Here is a 24,547-nt window from a genome sequence, read left to right on the forward strand (position 1 = left end):
AAAACGGTTTACATTTGTGTTTTTTTTTAAGGAATGGCTATTTTTTGTCGCCATCGGGTGGTCATTTGTAGACATAAACGGAAAGGTACATTCACGCACACGGCGTTGGTGTTTGGTTGGAAAAATATCCGAGACGTTTGGATAATTTGACTTTAACGGGGAGGTCTGTTCTGTTTATTCTATTTCACATGACTGTTGTCAATGTTTACTGTTCTGAACTACCTTATATTTGTCTGGTGATAACCTACATAGGTTTAGCAGTGCTTGATTTAGGCCAGAGCAGCCCTGTGCGCCTTATCTGCATTTTTGGGGGGAACCGAATGCGGTCTCCTTTATAAAACAAAGTGGCCTATCACCGGACCGGATTCACACATGGCGGCAAAAAAACGTTGATTAAGGCGGGATCTGGCATTGAATAGAAATGGAGGCGGTGCATTCATATCCTGATTCCGCGTTGTTCACGTTTATTTGACAGTATGAATTCCGGTGTATATGTGCCAGTAGACTGTTCGAGTTTGAGAATGCGCTAGCCTAAATGCGCTTTTCCAAGTTGTCAAATGAGGGCTCTTATGGTCATGAAAATCAGGACCGGCTCTAGCCTTTTGGGGGACCTAAGCGAGCCCCCCCGCCCAACCAAGCGGGGAATTGACGGCCCAGGAAAAGAATGCAGTTTTATTTATTTTTAAATCCCAAATCAAGCACTGGTTAATTGACATTCCTTATGCCCAATATGATGTGCTAGGATATAACTTCCATTCGCGCTGTTCACCAACGTTTATGAAACGTTTCGATATTGAATGCTGCTCTGCACGTCCTCTCTGACCAAAACTTCCGTCTTCAAGCATTCGATTCGTGCCAAACACAGACATGCCTGCAAAATAAACCGATTGACTCTTTGAGGGCTCTCAACAAAGCCTCTCCTGTGAGTATGTATATATATTATATTATAAAGTAGATTTTCGGAAATCGAACATCTAAATGATTATGTAGTCAGCAAATTGTATACCATCTAGTCAACAAAAAAAAACATCAAGTGGGTGATTTGAAATCGCCATAACTTCTTTATCTGACGGCGGATGCTAGCTACGTTAACGTTAGCGGGTAACGTTGGAGTGAAGTTAGGTCAAATTTGTAGCAACAACAAAAAAAAACGAAAAGAAAACAACAAAACGGGAAAACAGCAAACATTTAAGGTCAGTCATTTGTATTTGAATAATCATGAATAGCAAACATTTGAAACCATAACTGATGTTTAGCTATTAACTGATGTTTAGCTATTAACTGATGTTTAGCTATTAACGGATGTTTAGCTATTAACTGATGTTTAGCTATTAACGGATGTTTAGCTATTAACTGATGTTTAGCTATTAACTGATGTTTAGCTATTAACTGATGTTTAGCTATTAACTGATGTTTAGCTATTAACTGATGTTTAGCTATTAACTGATGTTTAGCTATTAACTGATGTTTAGCTATTAACTGATGTTTAGCTATTAACTGATGTTAAGCTATTAGCTGATGTTTAGCTAGCTATTTCGGGAACATCTAGATAAGTGTTGGGCTCAATCATATTTTAATTCAGTCACTTCAAGTTTGCTAACTGAATTCCACTTTCAGATGTCCTTTTTGAAAATCATTGAGGAAAACATTTAATTGCATTTGGAATTTCAGTTTACATCCTGAATTCAAATGAACCTTAACCCTGCCAGATAGCATGTGGTGCTACTAAGTTAACCATCTCATCAACACTTTGTCCCCTCACCTTAGCTTGAAAGAAGGGGCGAAAGCCTAAACCCAAAAGGATAGAGGAGGGCGGACTACCAACCAACCAATCAACCGACCACACAAAATACCAAAACACCAGTATCCAAGATGAAGCGAGCCGGCCGAGGAGGGGATGAATCTGGTACCGGTACCCACCGTCAGAACGGTGTGTCTGGGGGGAGAGGCGGCGCAAAGGGAGTGGTTGCAGAGCGGGGGGATGCAGCAGCCGGTGGTGATGATGATGAGGCCGGGTGCAGCCCAGCAGACATGCAGGATGAGGACAATGATCCAGCACGGAGGAGAGAGATCAGGAGCAAGTACAGGGACCTCATCAACTCTGTTCAACGTGAGTAGTGGATACGAGGGTCTGCTAAATGACTAAAATGTAAAGGTAATGTAAGGTAGTGGGAACTGTCTGGAAATGGAATCCATGGGCCATTAGTTCCCAATTCTCCACACTTTTCAAAAAGTGTATTCTCCCTTTCATTGATTTAAAAGTATTGGATTGGTATAAGCATTGGCTGGAGGGAATTACCACCATTTTTTAAATCCGTAATGGGGCGTGTGCAAGGGTCCACTTCTGGAGAAGGGTGGAGAATCTGGAGGCAGATGCCGGCCTGTGACAGGTTTGTGTTAAAACTCCCAGGTGCCTGGACACCTGGCAAGTTAAAGGTCAGTAGGTAACTTTGTGGGCAACCTGACCAAATTCACATAGAAATGTGAGTTCTAGATCTGTTATTCTCATTGAACGCAAGTCTAATACAGCAGCTTCAAACAGCTGAAAACACTAGCTGTATTTTGGTTCTATTTCACAGCGGTTTAGATTGTACAATGATTCTCTACATGACTTGTTTTGCCATATTATATAATTTTTATTAGGCGAATGTGAAAGAATTTTATCAACCAGGAAATGGGGGAGTGATTTCTACCTATTGTACCTTTTTAACCAATCAATTTCTTCTCTCGTCTTCCCAGAGAACAGAGAGGACATGTTGAGTCCCACCAACAACAAACTGACAGACGTGTTGGAGGAGGCCAACAAACTGTTTGCAGAAGGTATGATACGATCTGTCATCATTCTTCCTTCCTTCCTCGAAGTAGCCACTGATCTAACATAGTCAGATTGGTGAGAGCTAACCCCTGCTTTAACCTATCTAGTAATGTCTGAATCAGTGGTTATTCAGAGGAAGGATGTTCTACTATCTTAATCGAATGTCCTCCCTGTCTTCTTCTTCTTCCTCCCTGTCTTCTTCTTCTTCCTCCCTGTCTTCTTCTTCTTCCTCCCTGTCTTCTTCTTCTTCCTCCCTGTCTTCTTCTTCTTCCTCCCTGTTCTGTTTTGTCTCCTCTCTCCCAGTCCGTCAGGCCCGTGAAGCGGCTTTAGATGCCCAGCTCCTGGTGCTGGCTACAGACCTGGGGAAGGAGAAGGCCAGCCAGCTACACGCAGAGGGTTCAGCCTTCGACCCCGCAGCCTTCGCTGAACACCTGGTGAGGAGGAAGGAGGATGGGGGGAGGTAGAGGAGGGGGATGGGGGGAGGTAGAGGAGGGGGATGGGGGGAGGTAGAGGAGGAGGATGGGGGGAGGTAGAGGAGGAGGATGGGGGCAGGTGGAGGAGGAGGATGGGGGCAGGTGGAGGATGGGGGGGGTAGAGGTGGAGGAGGAGGATGGGGGAGGTAGAGGAGGAGGATGGGCAAGGTAGAGGAGGATGGGGGGATAAAGGGAGGTGACGAAGGTGAAGGCTACTGGTTGTCAGATTGCTAACCCTTTATCCTTTGTGTTTCTGTTGGTCCACCAAGCTGTCATTCATGGGTCTGAATCGCCTGGAGGAGGAAGATGAAGATGTGGAGGGTGGAGCGAGCGGCGGCTACCTCCCCCAGGACGCCTGGCAGAGGGTAGCTAACAGAGCTCAGTGCTGCTTCAGGACTGCCCCCTCTTTCCACTATATGTAAGTGTGTGTGTGTGTGTGTGTTTAGAGAGCAGAGGGTAGCTAACAGAGCTCAGTGCTGCTTCAGGACTGCCCCCTCGTTCCTGTGTGTGTGTGTGTGTGTTTAGAGAGCAGAGGGTAGCTAACAGAGCTCAGTGCTGCTTCAGGACTGCCCACTCTTTCCACTACAAGTGAATCAGTGTGTTTGAGGGGATCAGTTTCAGCACGGCGAGGCCCAGAAGTCCTAGTATTGAGCACAAAACAAGTAGTTTGATTTGTCGATCAGTGATTCTGATTCTGCATGTAGACGAACGCAAACATCATCATCCTCTTTGGGATGCTTGAGTCAAAAGTGATTCGCTCACTTAAATATAAACGAGAACATTTTTAAAACTCTCTTACTAACTCTCTGTGTGTCTCTCTACCAGGATGGGATCGTTCCTGGTTGAGCTACCTCCACCTCGCCAGAGGGTAGAGAGACAGAGGAAAGTTCCCGGCAAGGAAGCCAAGAGGATCATGCCCACTCAGGTCTCCGCTTTAACACTGTTGTGCTGACCCCAACCTGACTGTCCTGGAAGAGTCACCAGGCCATCCCAGTACACCTTGGTTTGGTCTGGCTTGGCTGTGTATGGTCCAGTAGTGTGATATGGCCTTTTGGTGTTTTATATAGTTACTATATAGTAGGGCTTTGAAATAAGGAGATCGGTTTGATCAGCCAGGATGTATGTTTTTAATATTTCTGTCCAGCTGTTGACGAGGAGGGAAGCTCCCCTGGTTTTAACTGTATATCTCTGCTTTGGAAAATAGATTTTTATGTCAAGGAGACTAACCTGGTTAAATAAAAAAATCTATATTTTATGTCATTGTCTGTTCCAGTTGAAGAGGATGGAGGAGTCTCACCAGGAAGCTACAGAGAAGGAGGTAGAGAGGATTCTGGGATACCTGCGGAGCTACTTCTTTGACGACCGTAAGTCATGACTCTTATTATTATAAGAACATATTTATAAAGCGATTTTCAAGGACCCAAAGTCGCTTTACAATTGGAAAAAAAACGACAACAAAAAACAAGACCGACTAGGGGGAGGGACCTTAGATCCTCTGCTCCAATAGGCTTCGAGAGGAATCAAGGGTTTGTTGACTAGTAACATTTCTGAAAATATGTTCGTTCAATAGAGAACTACATCAGAAAAACAAAAGTCCAAACTGTATGTCTCTAGCATGTATGGTTTGAAAGTTACAGCCGATTTACTCAGAGAATTTAGAATGATTAGAGGGAATATAATTTCATAATGGCCATGGTCAAAAGTGGATCCTCGTCTTGGAGACTACTCAGTAGAACTCGCTGCTCCGTGGGCGGAACGGCCGCTAACTTCCAACGTCAACTGACAAGCTAGCTAGTGTGGCTGCAGGTTCGTGTGTGATAACATGAGCTTTTTCTAAATGAAATCCAAGAAGTACAAAACTAAATGTAGCCTATACTGTAGCCAAACCAGAACCTGTTCCCTCCTCCCGCTGCTGCTGGTTTTTACGCAGATTCTGCCGTTAAGGTACTAAAGTCCCTAATAGGCAACAACAGAGGTCGGCAACCTTGGAGTGCCAAGTTATCGTGCCATTTTCGAATGATCTCCCTGCCAGTTAGGATTTTTATATGCACATTTTCGTGGAACAGTTTAATTTATAATAAAGTCTCCATATCTCAAAATGTATATTATGTGGTTATTCAAAACTCTTATCTAAATGATAAAGACCTAAAAAAGTAACTTCTATTACCATTTGTTAACTGTGTAGAAATAACCTACAGGTTTCCTAATCCAGGCACTTGTAATGTCCCGTCTGGACTAGTGCATCTCTCTGTTGGCTGGGCTCCCCGCTTGTGACATCCAACCCCTGCAACTGATCTAGAACGCAGCAGCCCGCCTGGTGTTCAACCTCCCCAAGTCCTTAAATAATCCTCCTCACCTCAACCCCCCCCAATTTAAAGGCTGGCCACAATGGGGATTGTGCATGGTGGTGGAATTTGCGGTTTGCCTTCAAAATGAAGGTGTCTATTGGACGGTGACGCGGTTTGTCTATCGGACGGTGACGCGGTTTGTCTATCGGACGGTGACGCGGTTTGTCTATCGGACGGTGACGCGGTTTGTCTATCGGACGGTGACGCGGTTTGTCTATCGGACGGTGACGCGGTTTGTCTATCGGACGGTGACGCGGTTTGTCTATCGGACGGTGACGCGGTTTGTCTATCGGACGGTGACGCGGTTTGTCTATCGGACGGTGACGCGGTTTGTCTATCGGACGGTGACGCGGTTTGTCTATCATTTAGTAGAACAGTGGCCCCCAAATTTAAATAAATAAATAACACGTAACCAGCACTTGCACTTTAATCTGTCCACTCCTACAATGACAACGGAACGACTGTAATAATATATTGAATGCTTGAACAGAAATTACCGTAACCAAACAAACATTGTCGATTTTATAAATTATGGTAAATGGTGCTACTGTTGTGTCATCCCCGTGGCCTCCGCAATGGATCAGTCCACTGAGACAGACCTCCGCAATGGATCAGTCCACTGGGACAGGCCTCCGCAATCAAATGTATTTATATAGCCATTCTTACATCAGCTGATATCTCAAAGTGCTGTACAGAAACCCAGCCTAAAACCCCAAACAGCAAGCAATGCAGGTGTAGAAGCACGGTGGCTAGGAAAAACTCCCTAGAAAGGCCAAAACCTAGGAAGAAACCTAGAGAGGAACCAGGCTCTGAGGGGTGGCCAGTCCTCTTCTGGCTGTGCCGGGTGGAGATTATAACAGAACATGGCCAAGATGTTCAAATGTTCATAAATGACCAGCATGGTCAAATAATAATAATCACAGTAGTTGTCGAGGGTGCAACAAGTCAGCACCTCAGGAGTAAATGTCAGTTGGCTTTTCATAGCCGATCATTAAGAGTATCTCTACTGCTCCTGCAATGGAGCGCAATGGATCAGTCCACTCGGACAGGCCTCCGCAATGGATCAGTCCACTGAGACAGGCGTGAATCAGACGGGTGTCTCGTGTGCCATACATTTTAAATATATTTGCCACTGCTCGACTAAATTAATCTTGGTCGACCAACAGCCTATCGACCGAACAATCGATCAGTCGTCTAAATGGGATCAGCCCTACGTTCTTATTTCATCAGCACTGTTAAAGTACGAGAATATTTAATATTGTAGCGAACAATCTAATGATTAATTGTATGTCATTCATAATGGCATAAGGCTAAAGAATACAACGTGTAGACATTAATTAACTAGCACCCTCTTAAAATGACCCGTATTTCACTACATTCTAGAGCAGTGAGTGGACGCCCTATAAGGTGTAACACAACGTTTTATAAAACTCTGCTGTAGACATTTTAATTAGGGTAGAAATGATTTGATATTAGTTGGTTAAAGAGCTATTTGTGATGTACCTTTTCTCCCCTTGTATCTCCAGCCACATCTCCCATCTCCTACTATGAGTTTGTCATAGACCCCACCTCCTTCTCCCGCTCTGTGGAGAACATCTTCCACACCTCCTTCCTGGTCAGGGTGAGTGGGTTATCCTGCAGGCATTACATTCAGGTCTGGTCAGGATGAGGAGTGGGTTATCCTGCAGGCATTACATTCAGGTCTGGTCAGAATGAGGAGTGGGTTATCCTGCAGGCATTACATTCAGGTCTGGTCAGGATGAGGAGTGGGTTATCCTGCAGGCATTACATTCAGGTCTGGACAGAATGAGGAGTGGGTTATCCTGCAGGCATTACATTCAGGTCTGGACAGAATGAGGAGTGGGTTATCCTGCAGGCATTACATTCAGGTCTGGTCAGAATGAGGAGTGGGTTATCCTGCAGGCATTACATTCAGGTCTGGTCAGGGTGAGTGGGTTATCCTGCAGGCATTACATTCAGGTCTGGTCAGAATGAGGAGTGGGTTATCCTGCAGGCATTACATTCAGGTCTGGTCAGAATGAGGAGTGGGTTATCCTGCAGGCATTACATTCAGGTCTGGTCAGAATGAGGAGTGGGTTATCCTGCAGGCATTACATTCAGGTCTGGTCAGGATGAGGAGTGGGTTATCCTGCAGGCATTACATTCAGGTCTGGTCAGAATGAGGAGTGGGTTATCCTGCAGGCATTACATTCAGGTCTGGTCAGGGTGAGGAGTGGGTTATCCTGCAGGCATTACATTCAGGTCTGGTCAGAATGAGGAGTGGGTTATCCTGCAGGCATTACATTCAGGTCTGGTCAGGATGAGGAGTGGGTTATCCTGCAGGCATTACATTCAGGTCTGGTCAGAATGAGGAGTGGGTTATCCTGCAGGCATTACATTCAGGTCTGGTCAGGATGAGGAGTGGGTTATCCTGCAGGCATTACATTCAGGTCTGGTCAGAATGAGGAGTGGGTTATCCTGCAGGCATTACATTCAGGTCTGGTCAGAATGAGGAGTGGGTTATCCTGCAGGCATTACATTCAGGTCTGGTCAGAATGAGGAGTGGGTTATCCTGCAGGCATTACATTCAGGTCTGGTCAGGATGAGGAGTGGGTTATCCTGCAGGCATTACATTCAGGTCTGGTCAGAATGAGGAGTGGGTTATCCTGCAGGTATTACATTCAGGTCTGGTCAGAATGAGGAGTGGGTTATCCTGCAGGCATTACATTCAGGTCTGGTCAGAATGAGGAGTGGGTTATCCTGCAGGCATTACATTCAGGTCTGGTCAGGATGAGGAGTGGGTTATCCTGCAGGCATTACATTCAGGTCTGGTCACAATGAGGAGTGGGTTATCCTGCAGGCATTACATTCAGGTCTGGTCAGAATGAGGAGTGGGTTATCCTGCAGGCATTACATTCAGGTCTGGTCAGAATGAGGAGTGGGTTATCCTGCAGGCATTACATTCAGGTCTGGTCAGGATGAGGAGTGGGTTATCCTGCAGGCATTACATTCAGGTCTGGTCAGAATGAGGAGTGGGTTATCCTGCAGGCATTACATTCAGGTCTGGTCAGAATGAGGAGTGGGTTATCCTGCAGGCATTACATTCAGGTCTGGTCAGAATGAGGAGTGGGTTATCCTGCAGGCATTACATTCAGGTCTGGTCAGAATGAGGAGTGGGTTATCCTGCAGGCATTACATTCAGGTCTGGTCAGGATGAGGAGTGGGTTATCCTGCAGGCATTACATTCAGGTCTGGACAGAATGAGGAGTGGGTTATCCTGCAGGCATTACATTCAGGTCTGGTCAGAATGAGGAGTGGGTTATCCTGCAGGCATTACATTCAGGTCTGGTCAGAATGAGGAGTGGGTTATCCTGCAGGCATTACATTCAGGTCTGGTCAGAATGAGGAGTGGGTTATCCTGCAGGCATTACATTCAGGTCTGGTCAGGATGAGGAGTGGGTTATCCTGCAGGCATTACATTCAGGTCTGGTCAGAATGAGGAGTGGGTTATCCTGCAGGCATTACATTCAGGTCTGGTCAGGATGAGGAGTGGGTTATCCTGCAGGCATTACATTCAGGTCTGGTCAGGATGAGGAGTGGGTTATCCTGCAGGCATTACATTCAGGTCTGGACAGAATGAGGAGTGGGTTATCCTGCAGGCATTACATTCAGGTCTGGTCAGAATGAGGAGTGGGTTATCCTGCAGGCATTACATTCAGGTCTGGTCAGGATGAGGAGTGGGTTATCCTGCAGGCATTACATTCAGGTCTGGTCAGGATGAGGAGTGGGTTATCCTGCAGGCATTACATTCAGGTCTGGACAGAATGAGGAGTGGGTTATCCTGCAGGCATTACATTCAGGTCTGGTCAGAATGAGGAGTGGGTTATCCTGCAGGCATTACATTCAGGTCTGGTCAGGGTGAGTGGGTTATCCTGCAGGCATTACATTCAGGTCTGGTCAGGATGAGGAGTGGGTTATCCTGCAGGCATTACATTCAGGTCTGGTCAGAATGAGGAGTGGGTTATCCTGCAGGCATTACATTCAGGTCTGGTCAGAATGAGGAGTGGGTTATCCTGCAGGCATTACATTCAGGTCTGGTCAGGGTGAGTGGGTTATCCTGCAGGCATTACATTCAGGTCTGGTCAGGATGAGGAGTGGGTTATCCTGCAGGCATTACATTCAGGTCTGGTCAGGATGAGGAGTGGGTTATCCTGCAGGCATTACATTCAGGTCTGGTCAGAATGAGGAGTGGGTTATCCTGCAGGCATTACATTCAGGTCTGGTCAGGGTGAGGAGTGGGTTATCCTGCAGGCATTACATTCAGGTCTGGTCAGAATGAGGAGTGGGTTATCCTGCAGGCATTACATTCAGGTCTGGTCAGAATGAGGAGTGGGTTATCCTGCAGGCATTACATTCAGGTCTGGTCAGGATGAGGAGTGGGTTATCCTGCAGGCATTACATTCAGGTCTGGTCAGGATGAGGAGTGGGTTATCCTGCAGGCATTACATTCAGGTCTGGTCAGGATGAGGAGTGGGTTATCCTGCAGGCATTACATTCAGGTCTGGTCAGGATGAGGAGTGGGTTATCCTGCAGGCATTACATTCAGGTCTGGACAGAATGAGGAGTGGGTTATCCTGCAGGCATTACATTCAGGTCTGGACAGAATGAGGAGTGGGTTATCCTGCAGGCATTACATTCAGGTCTGGTCAGAATGAGGAGTGGGTTATCCTGCAGGCATTACATTCAGGTCTGGACAGAATGAGGAGTGGGTTATCCTGCAGGCATTACATTCAGGTCTGGTCAGAATGAGGAGTGGGTTATCCTGCAGGCATTACATTCAGGTCTGGTCAGAATGAGGAGTGGGTTATCCTGCAGGCATTACATTCAGGTCTGGTCAGGATGAGGAGTGGGTTATCCTGCAGGCATTACATTCAGGTCTGGTCAGAATGAGGAGTGGGTTATCCTGCAGGCATTACATTCAGGTCTGGTCAGGATGAGGAGTGGGTTATCCTGCAGGCATTACATTCAGGTCTGGTCAGAATGAGGAGTGGGTTATCCTGCAGGCATTACATTCAGGTCTGGTCAGGATGAGGAGTGGGTTATCCTGCAGGCATTACATTCAGGTCTGGTCAGGATGAGGAGTGGGTTATCCTGCAGGCATTACATTTAGGTCTGGTCAGAATGAGGAGTGGGTTATCCTGCAGGCATTACATTCAGGTCTGGTCAGGATGAGGAGTGGGTTATCCTGCAGGCATTACATTCAGGTCTGGACAGAATGAGGAGTGGGTTATCCTGCAGGCATTACATTCAGGTCTGGTCAGAATGAGGAGTGGGTTATCCTGCAGGCATTACATTCAGGTCTGGACAGAATGAGGAGTGGGTTATCCTGCAGGCATTACATTCAGGTCTGGTCAGAATGAGGAGTGGGTTATCCTGCAGGCATTACATTCAGGTCTGGACAGAATGAGGAGTGGGTTATCCTGCAGGCATTACATTCAGGTCTGGTCAGAATGAGGAGTGGGTTATCCTGCAGGCATTACATTCAGGTCTGGTCAGGATGAGGAGTGGGTTATCCTGCAGGCATTACATTCAGGTCTGGTCAGGATGAGGAGTGGGTTATCCTGCAGGCATTACATTCAGGTCTGGTCAGAATGAGGAGTGGGTTATCCTGCAGGCATTACATTCAGGTCTGGTCAGGATGAGGAGTGGGTTATCCTGCAGGCATTACATTCAGGTCTGGTCAGAATGAGGAGTGGGTTATCCTGCAGGCATTACATTCAGGTCTGGACAGAATGAGGAGTGGGTTATCCTGCAGGCATTACATTCAGGTCTGGTCAGAATGAGGAGTGGGTTATCCTGCAGGCATTACATTCAGGTCTGGTCAGGATGAGGAGTGGGTTATCCTGCAGGCATTACATTCAGGTCTGGACAGAATGAGGAGTGGGTTATCCTGCAGGCATTACATTCAGGTCTGGTCAGAATGAGGAGTGGGTTATCCTGCAGGCATTACATTCAGGTCTGGTCAGGGTGAGTGGGTTATCCTGCAGGCATTACATTCAGGTCTGGACAGAATGAGGAGTGGGTTATCCTGCAGGCATTACATTCAGGTCTGGTCAGAATGAGGAGTGGGTTATCCTGCAGGCATTACATTCAGGTCTGGTCAGGATGAGGAGTGGGTTATCCTGCAGGCATTACATTCAGGTCTGGTCAGGATGAGGAGTGGGTTATCCTGCAGGCATTACATTCAGGTCTGGTCAGAATGAGGAGCGGGTTAGTCTGGTCAGGATGAGGAGCGGGTTAGTCTGGTCAGGATAGGAAGTGTGTTTGGACTAGTCCCTGTATAGGAAGTGTGTTTGGACTAGTCCCTGGATAGGAAGTGTGTTTGGGACTAGTCCCTGGATAGGAAGTGTGTTTGGGACTAGTCCCTGGATAGGAAGTGTGTTTGGGACTAGTCCCTGGATAGGAAGTGTGTTTGGGACTAGTCCCTGGATAGGAAGTGTGTTTGGGACTAGTCCCTGGATAGGAAGTGTGTTTGGGACTAGTCCCTGGATAGGAAGTGTGTTTGGGACTAGTCCCTGGATAGGAAGTGTGTTTGGGACTAGTCCCTGGATAGGAAGTGTGTTTGGGACTAGTCCCTGGATAGGAAGTGTGTTTGGGACTAGTCCCTGGATAGGAAGTGTGTTTGGGACTAGTCCCTGGATAGGAAGTGTGTTTGGGACTAGTCCCTGGATAGGAAGTGTGTTTGGGACTAGTCCCTGGATAGGAAGTGTGTTTGGGACTAGTCCCTGGATAGGAAGTGTGTTTGGGACTAGTCCCTGGATAGGAAGTGTGTTTGGGACTAGTCCCTGGATAGGAAGTGTCTGATAGATGTTATTATTAGATAGCAGGAAGTCACTTCAAGACACTTCTCCTATTGATATGTCATGTGGATGGTTGGTGATGGCGTTGTTTGTGTTTCTCAGGATGGTTTGGCGAAAATGTACCTGGATAATCACAAACTTCCTTGTATAGGTAAGAGAGAATCTCCTATTGTGACAAAATGACTTTTCTTGCTAAGCTGTTTGGGGTAATCATTTTTCACGATAGTTTTCTTTGTCGTAAGCCGTCATTAACGTGTCTTTATCTCTGACAGCCCCTGTGGAGGAAGGGGAGGTGGAGGCTGGAGGAGCGACTAACAGGCAGCAGTGTGTCATCTCTATCAGCCCCAAGAGCTGGAAGGTAACACACACACACACACACACACACACACACACACACATACATACACACTGGGACAGGGACACACATACACACTGGGACAGGGACACACATACACACTGGGACAGGGACACACATACAGACACACTGGGACAGGGACACACATACAGACACACTGGGACAGGGACACACATACAGACACACTGGGACAGGGACACACATACAGACACACTGGGACAGGGACACACATACAGACACACTGGGACAGGGACACACATACAGACACACTGGGACAGGGACACACATACAGACACACTGGGACAGGGACACACATACAGACACACTGGGACAGGGACACACATACAGACACACTGGGACAGAACAAATGCACATGCACACACCCACTGGGACAGAACACATACACACACACACACACACACACACACACACACCCACTGGGACAGAACACATACACATGGATTTTAGCATAGTTTCTTGGAAATCTTTCTCTGTACATAATTTAGTAGATAACAGTAGAGTAGCACCTCGTATTCAACAGCGGTTAAGAAATATATTACCATCAACAGTGTTATCTTGTGTTTTAAAGACGTCAATGTTTTGTGATTATTGGTGTCGTAAAAAACAATTAGCATGTTTGACATTTTCGTAAAAAACAATTAGCATGTTTGACATTTTAACTACTACGATCATCTTTTTGATAAGCGGTTTTAGCCCCCCAAAAATTCCATCCTGTATTATTGGCATACGGTCCCCAGTTATTGGCCACCTCACTATTTTGTTAATTAAATTAATATATCTTTAACATTTTTTGTTCAATAAAAGAGACGCCAACCTCGCATCCGAAGTGTTTACTAGATAGTTGACGAGCCTCCCGGTAAAGAAAACAGGACTTGGCTCCCGGTAAAGAAAACAGGACTTGGCTCCCGGTAAAGAAAACAGGACTTGGCTCCCGGTAAAGAAAACAGGACTTGGCTCCCGGTAAAGAAAACAGGACTTGGCTCCCGGTAAAGAAAACAGGACTTGGCTCCCGGTAAAGAAAACAGGACTTGGCTCCCGGTAAAGAAAACAGGACTTGGCTCCCGGTAAAGAAAACAGGACTTGGCTCCCGGTAAAGAAAACAGGACTTGGCTCCCGGTAAAGAAAACAGGACTTGGCTCCCGGTAAAGAAAACAGGACTTGGCTCCCGGTAAAGAAAACAGGACTTGGCTCCCGGTAAAGAAAACAGGACTTGGCTCCCGGTAAAGAAAACAGGACTTGGCTCCCGGTAAAGAAAACAGGACTTGGCTCCCGGTAAAGAAAACAGGACTTGGCTCCCGGTAAAGAAAACAGGACTTGGCTCCCGGTAAAGAAAACAGGACTTGGCTCCCGGTAAAGAAAACAGGACTTGGCTGTCAACTTTTCATTGCGTAGCCCGATACGCCATCCTGTAAACTCCTAAAAATGGTTCTTCGCCAAAATATTCTTCAGTGTTGTTTTACGGATAAAATCTTATGTTTTGAGAAAGTAGATAACAGTTTAATACTAACATATAAATTGAGTATGAATAATTTAGGTAAAAAGTTGGATATTAAATGATGTGGGGTCTGTCGCGTAGTCAAATTTTACAATATACATCGTGTCCCACAAAATGTGTGTGTGTGTGTGTATATATTACTTTTTTGAAAACTCTCAAAACCTAATTTAACTTACCGTACGTAAACTGCAATGATCGGTGGTCAGCTAGCTAGAAGGGTATCTTTAGTTGCAAAATGTACCGTTATTTACCAACCTATTTAAATGTTGAGCTCGAGGTAATTTAATCCTCCAAACGCTAGAGGGTGTCTGAAGTTGGTGGGGAAATTAGAGTTTGTAAAGGAGTTGTTTGTTGTTGTTGATGATGATGTTATATCACAAGATGATCAACTGTTTTCTTCTAAAGTAGTTAAATGATGATGATGTTATATCACAAGATCATCAACTGTTTTCTAATGAAGTAGTTAAATGATGATGATGATGTTATATCACAAGATCATCAACTGTTTTCTTCTGAAGTAGTTAAATGATGATGATGTTATATCACAAGATCATCAACTGTTTTCTTCTGGAGTTAAATGATGATGTTATATCACAAGACGATCAACTGTTTTCTTCTGAAGGAGTTGGATGATGATGTTTTCTTCTGTTCTGTCTCTCTCTCTCTCTAGGAGTTAATCGAGGCCTTTGATATCACCGAGCCACTGATCCAGGTTCCCAGCACACAGCACACAGAATGATGCTGATATAACAGCGATTTCCTTTTAAAACATTAGAGCATTTTATCGACTTTAACTCTAGCTATAAATATTAGTTTTCTATTCATAGGTCTTGTTCGCGGTTTTTTGTATTATTTGATTAAAGGGAGTGAACCCAAAGACAGGGATTGTGTGTTTGACTTCAAGGAAGAAAATGAGGGTGATCTACGCATCCTAAACGTCTATTTTGCCGAACTAAAACATCACAATCAGATAAAGGAATGAGAGAATATTGCTGCTCGCCTGGGTTTTCTTTTCCCAGGTACCCAGATATACGTTTTGCTTTGCAGAAGTCTTCAAACCTATAGTTCCCCACAGTCCTTTTGTCCAAAGGGTTTAGATGTTCCTGCAAGCCTACTGTGATTTTCTGCTCCAGCTGCGTTTGATAGTGATTTAAATGCATTCCTGTGTCGTGTGTGTTTAGGGGGAAATCATTCATCATGTAACTAATGGGTGTCTAGGGGACGTTTCATGTAACTGCAGGTAAATAATGGGTGTCTTGGGGACGTTTCATGTAACTGCAGGTAAATAATGGGTGTCTAGGGGACGTTTCATCATGTAACTGCAGGTAAATAATGGGTGTCTGGGGGATGTTTCATCATGTAACTGCAGGTGAATAATGGGTGTCTAGGGGATGTTTCATCATGTAACTGCAGGTAAATAATGGGTGTCTAGGGGACGTTTCATCATGTAACTGCAGGTAAATAATGGGTGTCTAGGGGACGTTTCATCATGTAACTGCAGGTAAATAATGGGTGTCTAGGGGACGTTTCATCATTTAACTGCAGGTAAATAATGGGTGTCTAGGGGACGTTTCATCATGTAACTGCAGGTAAATAATGGGTGTCTAGGGGACGTTTCATCATGTAACTGCAGGTAAATAATGGGTGTCTAGGGGACGTTTCATCATGTAACTGCAGGTAAATAATGGGTGTCTAGGGGACGTTTCATCATGTAACTGCAGGTAAATAATGGGTGTCTAGGGGACGTTTCATCATGTAACTGCAGGTAAATAATGGGTGTCTAGGGGACGTTTCATGTAACTGCAGGTAAATAATGGGTGTCTAGGGGACGTTTCATCATGTAACTGCAGGTAAATAATGGGTGTCTGGGGGACGTTTCATCAGGTAACTGCAGGTAAATAATGGGTGTCTAGGGGACGTTTCATCATGTAACTGCAGGTAAATAATGGGTGTCTAGGGGACGTTTCATCATGTAACTGCAGGTAAATAATGGGTGTCTAGGGGACGTTTCATCATGTAACTGCAGGTAAATAATGGGTGTCTAGGGGACGTTTCATCATGTAACTGCAGGTAAATAATGGGTGTCTAGGGGACGTTTCATCATGTAACTGCAGGTAAATAATGGGTGTCTAGGGGACGTTTCATCATTTAACTGCAGGTAAATAATGGGTGTCTAGGGGACGTTTCATCATGTAACTGCAGGTAAATAATGGGTGTCTGGGGGATGTTTCATCATGTAACTGCAGGTAAATAATGGGTGTCTAGGGGACGTTTCATCATGTAACTGCAGGTAAATAATGGGTGTCTAGGGGACGTTTCATCATGTAACTGCAGGTAAATAATGGGTGTCTAGGGGACGTTTCATCATGTAACTGCAGGTAAATAATGGGTGTCTAGTGGACGTTTCATCATGTAACTGCAGGTAAATAATGGGTGTCTAGTGGACGTTTCATCATGTAACTGCAGGTAAATAATGGGTGTCTAGGGGACGTTTCATCAGGTAACTGCAGGTAAATAATGGGTGTCTAGGGGACGTTTCATCATGTAACTGCAGGTAAATAATGGGTGTCTAGGGGACGTTTCATCATGTAACTGCAGGTAAATAATGGGTGTCTAGTGGACGTTTCATCATGTAACTGCAGGTAAATAATGGGTGTCTAGTGGACGTTTCATCATGTAACTGCAGGTAAATAATGGGTGTCTAGGGGACGTTTCATCAGGTAACTGCAGGTAAATAATGGGTGTCTAGGGGACGTGTCATCATGTAACTGCAGGTAAATAATGGGTGTCTAGGGGACGTTTCATCATGTAACTGCAGGTAAATAATGGGTGTCTAGGGGACGTTTCATCAGGTAACTGCAGGTAAATAATGGGTGTCTAGTGGACGTTTCATCATGTAACTGCAGGTAAATAATGGGTGTCTAGGGGACGTTTCATCATGTAACTGCAGGTAAATAATGGGTGTCTAGGGGACGTTTCATCATGTAACTGCAGGTAAATAATGGGTGTCTAGTGGACGTTTCATCATGTAACTGCAGGTAAATAATGGGTGTCTAGTGGACGTTTCATCATGTAACTGCAGGTAAATAATGGGTGTCTAGGGGACGTTTCATCATGTAACTGCAGGTAAATAATGGGTGTCTAGGGGACGTTTCATCATGTAACTGCAGGTAAATAATGGGTGTCTAGTGGACGTTTCATCATGTAACTGCAGGTAAATAATGGGTGTCTAGGGGACGTTTCATCATGTAACTGCAGGTAAATAATGGGTGTCTAGTGGACGTTTCATCATGTAACTGCAGGTAAATAATGGGTGTCTAGGGGACGTTTCATCATGTAACTGCAGGTAAATAATGGGTGTCTAGGGGACGTTTCATCATGTAACTGCAGGTAAATAATGGGTGTCTAGTGGACGTTTCATCATGTAACTGCAGGTAAATAATGGGTGTCTAGGGGACGTTTCATCATGTAACTGCAGGTAAATAATGGGTGTCTAGGGGACGTTTCATCATGTAACTGCAGGTAAATAATGGGTGTCTAGGGGACGTTTCATCAGGTAACTGCAGGTAAATAATGGGTGTCTAGTGGACGTTTCATCATGTAACTGCAGGTAAATAATGGGTGTCTAGGGGACGTTTCATCATGTAACTGCAGGTAAATAATGGGTGTCTAGGGGACGTTTCATCATGTAACTGCAGGTAAATAATGGGTGTCTAGGGGACGTTTCATCATGTAACTGCAGGTAAATAATGGGTGTCTAGGGGACGTTTCATCATGTAACTGCAGGTAAATAATGGGTGTCTAGGGGACGTTTCATCATGTAACTGCAGGTAAATAATGGGTGTCTAGGGGACGTTTCATGTAACTGCAGGTAAATAATGGGTGTCTAGGGGATGTTTCATCATGTAACTGCAGGTAAATAATGGGTGTCTGGGGGACGTTTCATCATGTAACTGCAGGTAAATAATGGGTGTCTAGGGGACGTTTCATCATGTAACTGCAGGTAAATAATGGGTGTCTGGGGGACGTTTCATCAGGTAACTGCAGGTAAATAATGGGTGTCTAGTGGACGTTTCATCATGTAACTGCAGGTAAATAATGGGTGTCTTGGGGACGTTTCATGTAACTGCAGGTAAATAATGGGTGTCTAGGGGACGTTTCATGTAACTGCAGGTAAATAATGGGTGTCTAGGGGACGTTTCATCATGTAACTGCAGGTAAATAATGGGTGTCTAGGGGACGTTTCATCATGTAACTGCAGGTAAATAATGGGTGTCTAGGGGACGTTTCATCATGTAACTGCAGGTAAATAATGGGTGTCTAGTGGACGTTTCATCATGTAACTGCAGGTAAATAATGGGTGTCTAGGGGACGTTTCATCAGGTAACTGCAGGTAAATAATGGGTGTCTAGGGGACGTTTCATCATGTAACTGCAGGTAAATAATGGGTGTCTAGGGGACGTTTCATCATGTAACTGCAGGTAAATAATGGGTGTCTAGTGGACGTTTCATCATGTAACTGCAGGTAAATAATGGGTGTCTAGTGGACGTTTCATCATGTAACTGCAGGTAAATAATGGGTGTCTAGGGGACGTTTCATCAGGTAACTGCAGGTAAATAATGGGTGTCTAGGGGACGTGTCATCATGTAACTGCAGGTAAATAATGGGTGTCTAGGGGACGTTTCATCATGTAACTGCAGGTAAATAATGGGTGTCTAGGGGACGTTTCATCAGGTAACTGCAGGTAAATAATGGGTGTCTAGTGGACGTTTCATCATGTAACTGCAGGTAAATAATGGGTGTCTAGGGGACGTTTCATCATGTAACTGCAGGTAAATAATGGGTGTCTAGGGGACGTTTCATCATGTAACTGCAGGTAAATAATGGGTGTCTAGTGGACGTTTCATCATGTAACTGCAGGTAAATAATGGGTGTCTAGTGGACGTTTCATCATGTAACTGCAGGTAAATAATGGGTGTCTAGGGGACGTTTCATCATGTAACTGCAGGTAAATAATGGGTGTCTAGGGGACGTTTCATCATGTAACTGCAGGTAAATAATGGGTGTCTAGTGGACGTTTCATCATGTAACTGCAGGTAAATAATGGGTGTCTAGGGGACGTTTCATCATGTAACTGCAGGTAAATAATGGGTGTCTAGTGGACGTTTCATCATGTAACTGCAGGTAAATAATGGGTGTCTAGGGGACGTTTCATCATGTAACTGCAGGTAAATAATGGGTGTCTAGGGGACGTTTCATCATGTAACTGCAGGTAAATAATGGGTGTCTAGTGGACGTTTCATCATGTAACTGCAGGTAAATAATGGGTGTCTAGGGGACGTTTCATCATGTAACTGCAGGTAAATAATGGGTGTCTAGGGGACGTTTCATCATGTAACTGCAGGTAAATAATGGGTGTCTAGGGGACGTTTCATCAGGTAACTGCAGGTAAATAATGGGTGTCTAGTGGACGTTTCATCATGTAACTGCAGGTAAATAATGGGTGTCTAGGGGACGTTTCATCATGTAACTGCAGGTAAATAATGGGTGTCTAGGGGACGTTTCATCATGTAACTGCAGGTAAATAATGGGTGTCTAGGGGACGTTTCATCATGTAACTGCAGGTAAATAATGGGTGTCTAGGGGACGTTTCATCATGTAACTGCAGGTAAATAATGGGTGTCTAGGGGACGTTTCATCATGTAACTGCAGGTAAATAATGGGTGTCTAGGGGACGTTTCATGTAACTGCAGGTAAATAATGGGTGTCTAGGGGATGTTTCATCATGTAACTGCAGGTAAATAATGGGTGTCTGGGGGACGTTTCATCATGTAACTGCAGGTAAATAATGGGTGTCTAGGGGACGTTTCATCATGTAACTGCAGGTAAATAATGGGTGTCTGGGGGACGTTTCATCATGTAACTGCAGGTAAATAATGGGTGTCTAGGGGACGTTTCATCATGTAACTGCAGGTAAATAATGGGTGTCTTGGGGACGTTTCATGTAACTGCAGGTAAATAATGGGTGTCTAGGGGACGTTTCATGTAACTGCAGGTAAATAATGGGTGTCTAGGGGACGTTTCATCATGTAACTGCAGGTAAATAATGGGTGTCTAGGGGACGTTTCATCATGTAACTGCAGGTAAATAATGGGTGTCTAGGGGACGTTTCATCATGTAACTGCAGGTAAATAATGGGTGTCTAGTGGACGTTTCATCATGTAACTGCAGGTAAATAATGGGTGTCTAGGGGACGTTTCATCAGGTAACTGCAGGTAAATAATGGGTGTCTAGGGGACGTTTCATCATGTAACTGCAGGTAAATAATGGGTGTCTAGGGGACGTTTCATCATGTAACTGCAGGTAAATAATGGGTGTCTAGTGGACGTTTCATCATGTAACTGCAGGTAAATAATGGGTGTCTAGTGGACGTTTCATCATGTAACTGCAGGTAAATAATGGGTGTCTAGGGGACGTTTCATCAGGTAACTGCAGGTAAATAATGGGTGTCTAGGGGACGTGTCATCATGTAACTGCAGGTAAATAATGGGTGTCTAGGGGACGTTTCATCATGTAACTGCAGGTAAATAATGGGTGTCTAGGGGACGTTTCATCAGGTAACTGCAGGTAAATAATGGGTGTCTAGTGGACGTTTCATCATGTAACTGCAGGTAAATAATGGGTGTCTAGGGGACGTTTCATCATGTAACTGCAGGTAAATAATGGGTGTCTAGGGGACGTTTCATCATGTAACTGCAGGTAAATAATGGGTGTCTAGTGGACGTTTCATCATGTAACTGCAGGTAAATAATGGGTGTCTAGTGGACGTTTCATCATGTAACTGCAGGTAAATAATGGGTGTCTAGGGGACGTTTCATCATGTAACTGCAGGTAAATAATGGGTGTCTAGGGGACGTTTCATCATGTAACTGCAGGTAAATAATGGGTGTCTAGTGGACGTTTCATCATGTAACTGCAGGTAAATAATGGGTGTCTAGGGGACGTTTCATCATGTAACTGCAGGTAAATAATGGGTGTCTAGTGGACGTTTCATCATGTAACTGCAGGTAAATAATGGGTGTCTAGGGGACGTTTCATCATGTAACTGCAGGTAAATAATGGGTGTCTAGGGGACGTTTCATCATGTAACTGCAGGTAAATAATGGGTGTCTAGTGGACGTTTCATCATGTAACTGCAGGTAAATAATGGGTGTCTAGGGGACGTTTCATCATGTAACTGCAGGTAAATAATGGGTGTCTAGGGGACGTTTCATCATGTAACTGCAGGTAAATAATGGGTGTCTAGGGGACGTTTCATCAGGTAACTGCAGGTAAATAATGGGTGTCTAGTGGACGTTTCATCATGTAACTGCAGGTAAATAATGGGTGTCTAGGGGACGTTTCATCATGTAACTGCAGGTAAATAATGGGTGTCTAGGGGACGTTTCATCATGTAACTGCAGGTAAATAATGGGTGTCTAGGGGACGTTTCATCATGTAACTGCAGGTAAATAATGGGTGTCTAGGGGACGTTTCATCATGTAACTGCAGGTAAATAATGGGTGTCTAGGGGACGTTTCATCATGTAACTGCAGGTAAATAATGGGTGTCTAGGGGACGTTTCATCATGTAACTGCAGGTAAATAATGGGTGTCTAGGGGACGTTTCATGTAACTGCAGGTAAATAATGGGTGTCTAGGGGACGTTTCATCATGTAACTGCAGGTAAATAATGGGTGTCTGGGGGACGTTTCATCATGTAACTGCAGGTAAATAATGGGTGTCTAGGGGACGTTTCATCATGTAACTGCAGGTAAATAATGGGTGTCTGGGGGACGTTTCATCAGGTAACTGCAGGTAAATAATGGGTGTCTAGGGGACGTTTCATCATGTAACTGCAGGTAAATAATGGGTGTCTAGGGGACGTTTCATCATGTAACTGCAGGTAAATAATGGGTGTCTAGGGGACGTTTCATCATGTAACTGCAGGTAAATAATGGGTGTCTAGGGGACGTTTCATCATGTAACTGCAGGTAAATAATGGGTGTCTTGGGGACGTTTCATGTAACTGCAGGTAAATAATGGGTGTCTAGGGGACGTTTCATCATGTAACTGCAGGTAAATAATGGGTGTCTAGGGGACGTTTCATCATGTAACTGCAGGTAAATAATGGGTGTCTAGGGGACGTTTCATCATGTAACTGCAGGTAAATAATGGGTGTCTAGGGGACGTTTCATTATGTAACTGCAGGTAAATAATGGGTGTCTAGGGGACGTTTCATCATGTAACTGCAGGTAAATAATGGGTGTCTAGGGGACGTTTCATCATGTAACTGCAGGTAAATAATGGGTGTCTAGGGGACGTTTCATCATGTAACTGCAGGTAAATAATGGGTGTCTAGGGGACGTTTCATCAGGTAACTGCAGGTAAATAATGGGTGTCTAGGGGACGTTTCATCATGTAACTGCAGGTAAATAATGGGTGTCTAGGGGACGTTTCATCATGTAACTGCAGGTAAATAATGGGTGTCTAGTGGACGTTTCATCATGTAACTGCAGGTAAATAATGGGTGTCTAGTGGACGTTTCATCATGTAACTGCAGGTAAATAATGGGTGTCTAGGGGACGTTTCATCATGTAACTGCAGGTAAATAATGGGTGTCTAGGGGACGTTTCATCATGTAACTGCAGGTAAATAATGGGTGTCTAGTGGACGTTTCATCATGTAACTGCAGGTAAATAATGGGTGTCTAGGGGACGTTTCATCATGTAACTGCAGGTAAATAATGGGTGTCTAGTGGACGTTTCATCATGTAACTGCAGGTAAATAATGGGTGTCTAGGGGACGTTTCATCATGTAACTGCAGGTAAATAATGGGTGTCTAGGGGACGTTTCATCATGTAACTGCAGGTAAATAATGGGTGTCTAGTGGACGTTTCATCATGTAACTGCAGGTAAATAATGGGTGTCTAGGGGACGTTTCATCATGTAACTGCAGGTAAATAATGGGTGTCTAGGGGACGTTTCATCATGTAACTGCAGGTAAATAATGGGTGTCTAGGGGACGTTTCATCATGTAACTGCAGGTAAATAATGGGTGTCTAGTGGACGTTTCATCATGTAACTGCAGGTAAATAATGGGTGTCTAGGGGACGTTTCATCATGTAACTGCAGGTAAATAATGGGTGTCTAGGGGACGTTTCATCATGTAACTGCAGGTAAATAATGGGTGTCTAGGGGACGTTTCATCATGTAACTGCAGGTAAATAATGGGTGTCTAGGGGACGTTTCATCATGTAACTGCAGGTAAATAATGGGTGTCTAGGGGACGTTTCATCATGTAACTGCAGGTAAATAATGGGTGTCTAGGGGACGTTTCATGTAACTGCAGGTAAATAATGGGTGTCTAGGGGATGTTTCATCATGTAACTGCAGGTAAATAATGGGTGGGGACGTTTCATCATGTAACTGCAGGTAAATAATGGGTGTCTAGGGGACGTTTCATCATGTAACTGCAGGTAAATAATGGGTGTCTGGGGGACGTTTCATCATGTAACTGCAGGTAAATAATGGGTGTCTAGTGGACGTTTCATCATGTAACTGCAGGTAAATAATGGGTGTCTGGGGACGTTTCATGTAACTGCAGGTAAATAATGGGTGTCTAGGGGACGTTTCATGTAACTGCAGGTAAATAATGGGTGTCTAGGGGACGTTTCATCATGTAACTGCAGGTAAATAATGGGTGTCTAGGGGACGTTTCATCATGTAACTGCAGGTAAATAATGGGTGTCTAGGGGACGTTTCATCATGTAACTGCAGGTAAATAATGGGTGTCTAGGGGACGTTTCATCATGTAACTGCAGGTAAATAATGGGTGTCTAGGGGACGTTTCATCATGTAACTGCAGGTAAATAATGGGTGTCTAGGGGACGTTTCATCAGGTAACTGCAGGTAAATAATGGGTTGGGAAGTTTCATCATGTAACTGCAGGTAAATAATGGGTGTCTGGGGGACGTTTCATCATGTAACTGCAGGTAAATAATGGGTGTCTAGGGGACGTTTCATCATGTAACTGCAGGTAAATAATGGGTGTCTAGGGGACGTTTCATCATGTAACTGCAGGTAAATAATGGGTGTCTAGGGGACGTTTCATCAGGTAACTGCAGGTAAATAATGGGTG

General features: G+C 44.7%; 1 protein-coding gene across 3 annotated transcripts; it reads left to right on the top strand.

Moving 5' to 3' along the window:
• Positions 1–61: 61 nt before the first annotated feature.
• Positions 62–15,244, top strand: nsmce4a (NSE4 homolog A, SMC5-SMC6 complex component). Of its 3 annotated transcripts, none has more exons than XM_038990981.1 (11): positions 62–1,193; positions 1,768–2,110; positions 2,740–2,820; positions 3,119–3,249; positions 3,558–3,706; positions 4,114–4,213; positions 4,562–4,652; positions 7,163–7,257; positions 12,599–12,647; positions 12,769–12,854; positions 15,038–15,244. In XM_038990981.1, exons 2-11 carry the CDS (start codon positions 1,873–1,875, stop codon positions 15,104–15,106), a joined length of 1,089 nt encoding a protein of 362 aa, XP_038846909.1. In that variant the 5' UTR covers positions 62–1,193; positions 1,768–1,872; the 3' UTR covers positions 15,107–15,244. The 3 variants fall into 3 exon arrangements, with proteins under 3 accessions (XP_038846909.1, XP_038846911.1, XP_038846910.1); XM_038990983.1 differs by having other exon boundaries at positions 62–926; XM_038990982.1 differs by having other exon boundaries at positions 62–922.
• Positions 15,245–24,547: the final 9,303 nt, after the last annotated feature.

Source organism: Salvelinus namaycush, chromosome 4, assembly GCF_016432855.1.
Source record: "Salvelinus namaycush isolate Seneca chromosome 4, SaNama_1.0, whole genome shotgun sequence".
In the NCBI taxonomy this organism is placed as follows: Eukaryota; Metazoa; Chordata; class Actinopteri; order Salmoniformes; family Salmonidae; genus Salvelinus; species Salvelinus namaycush.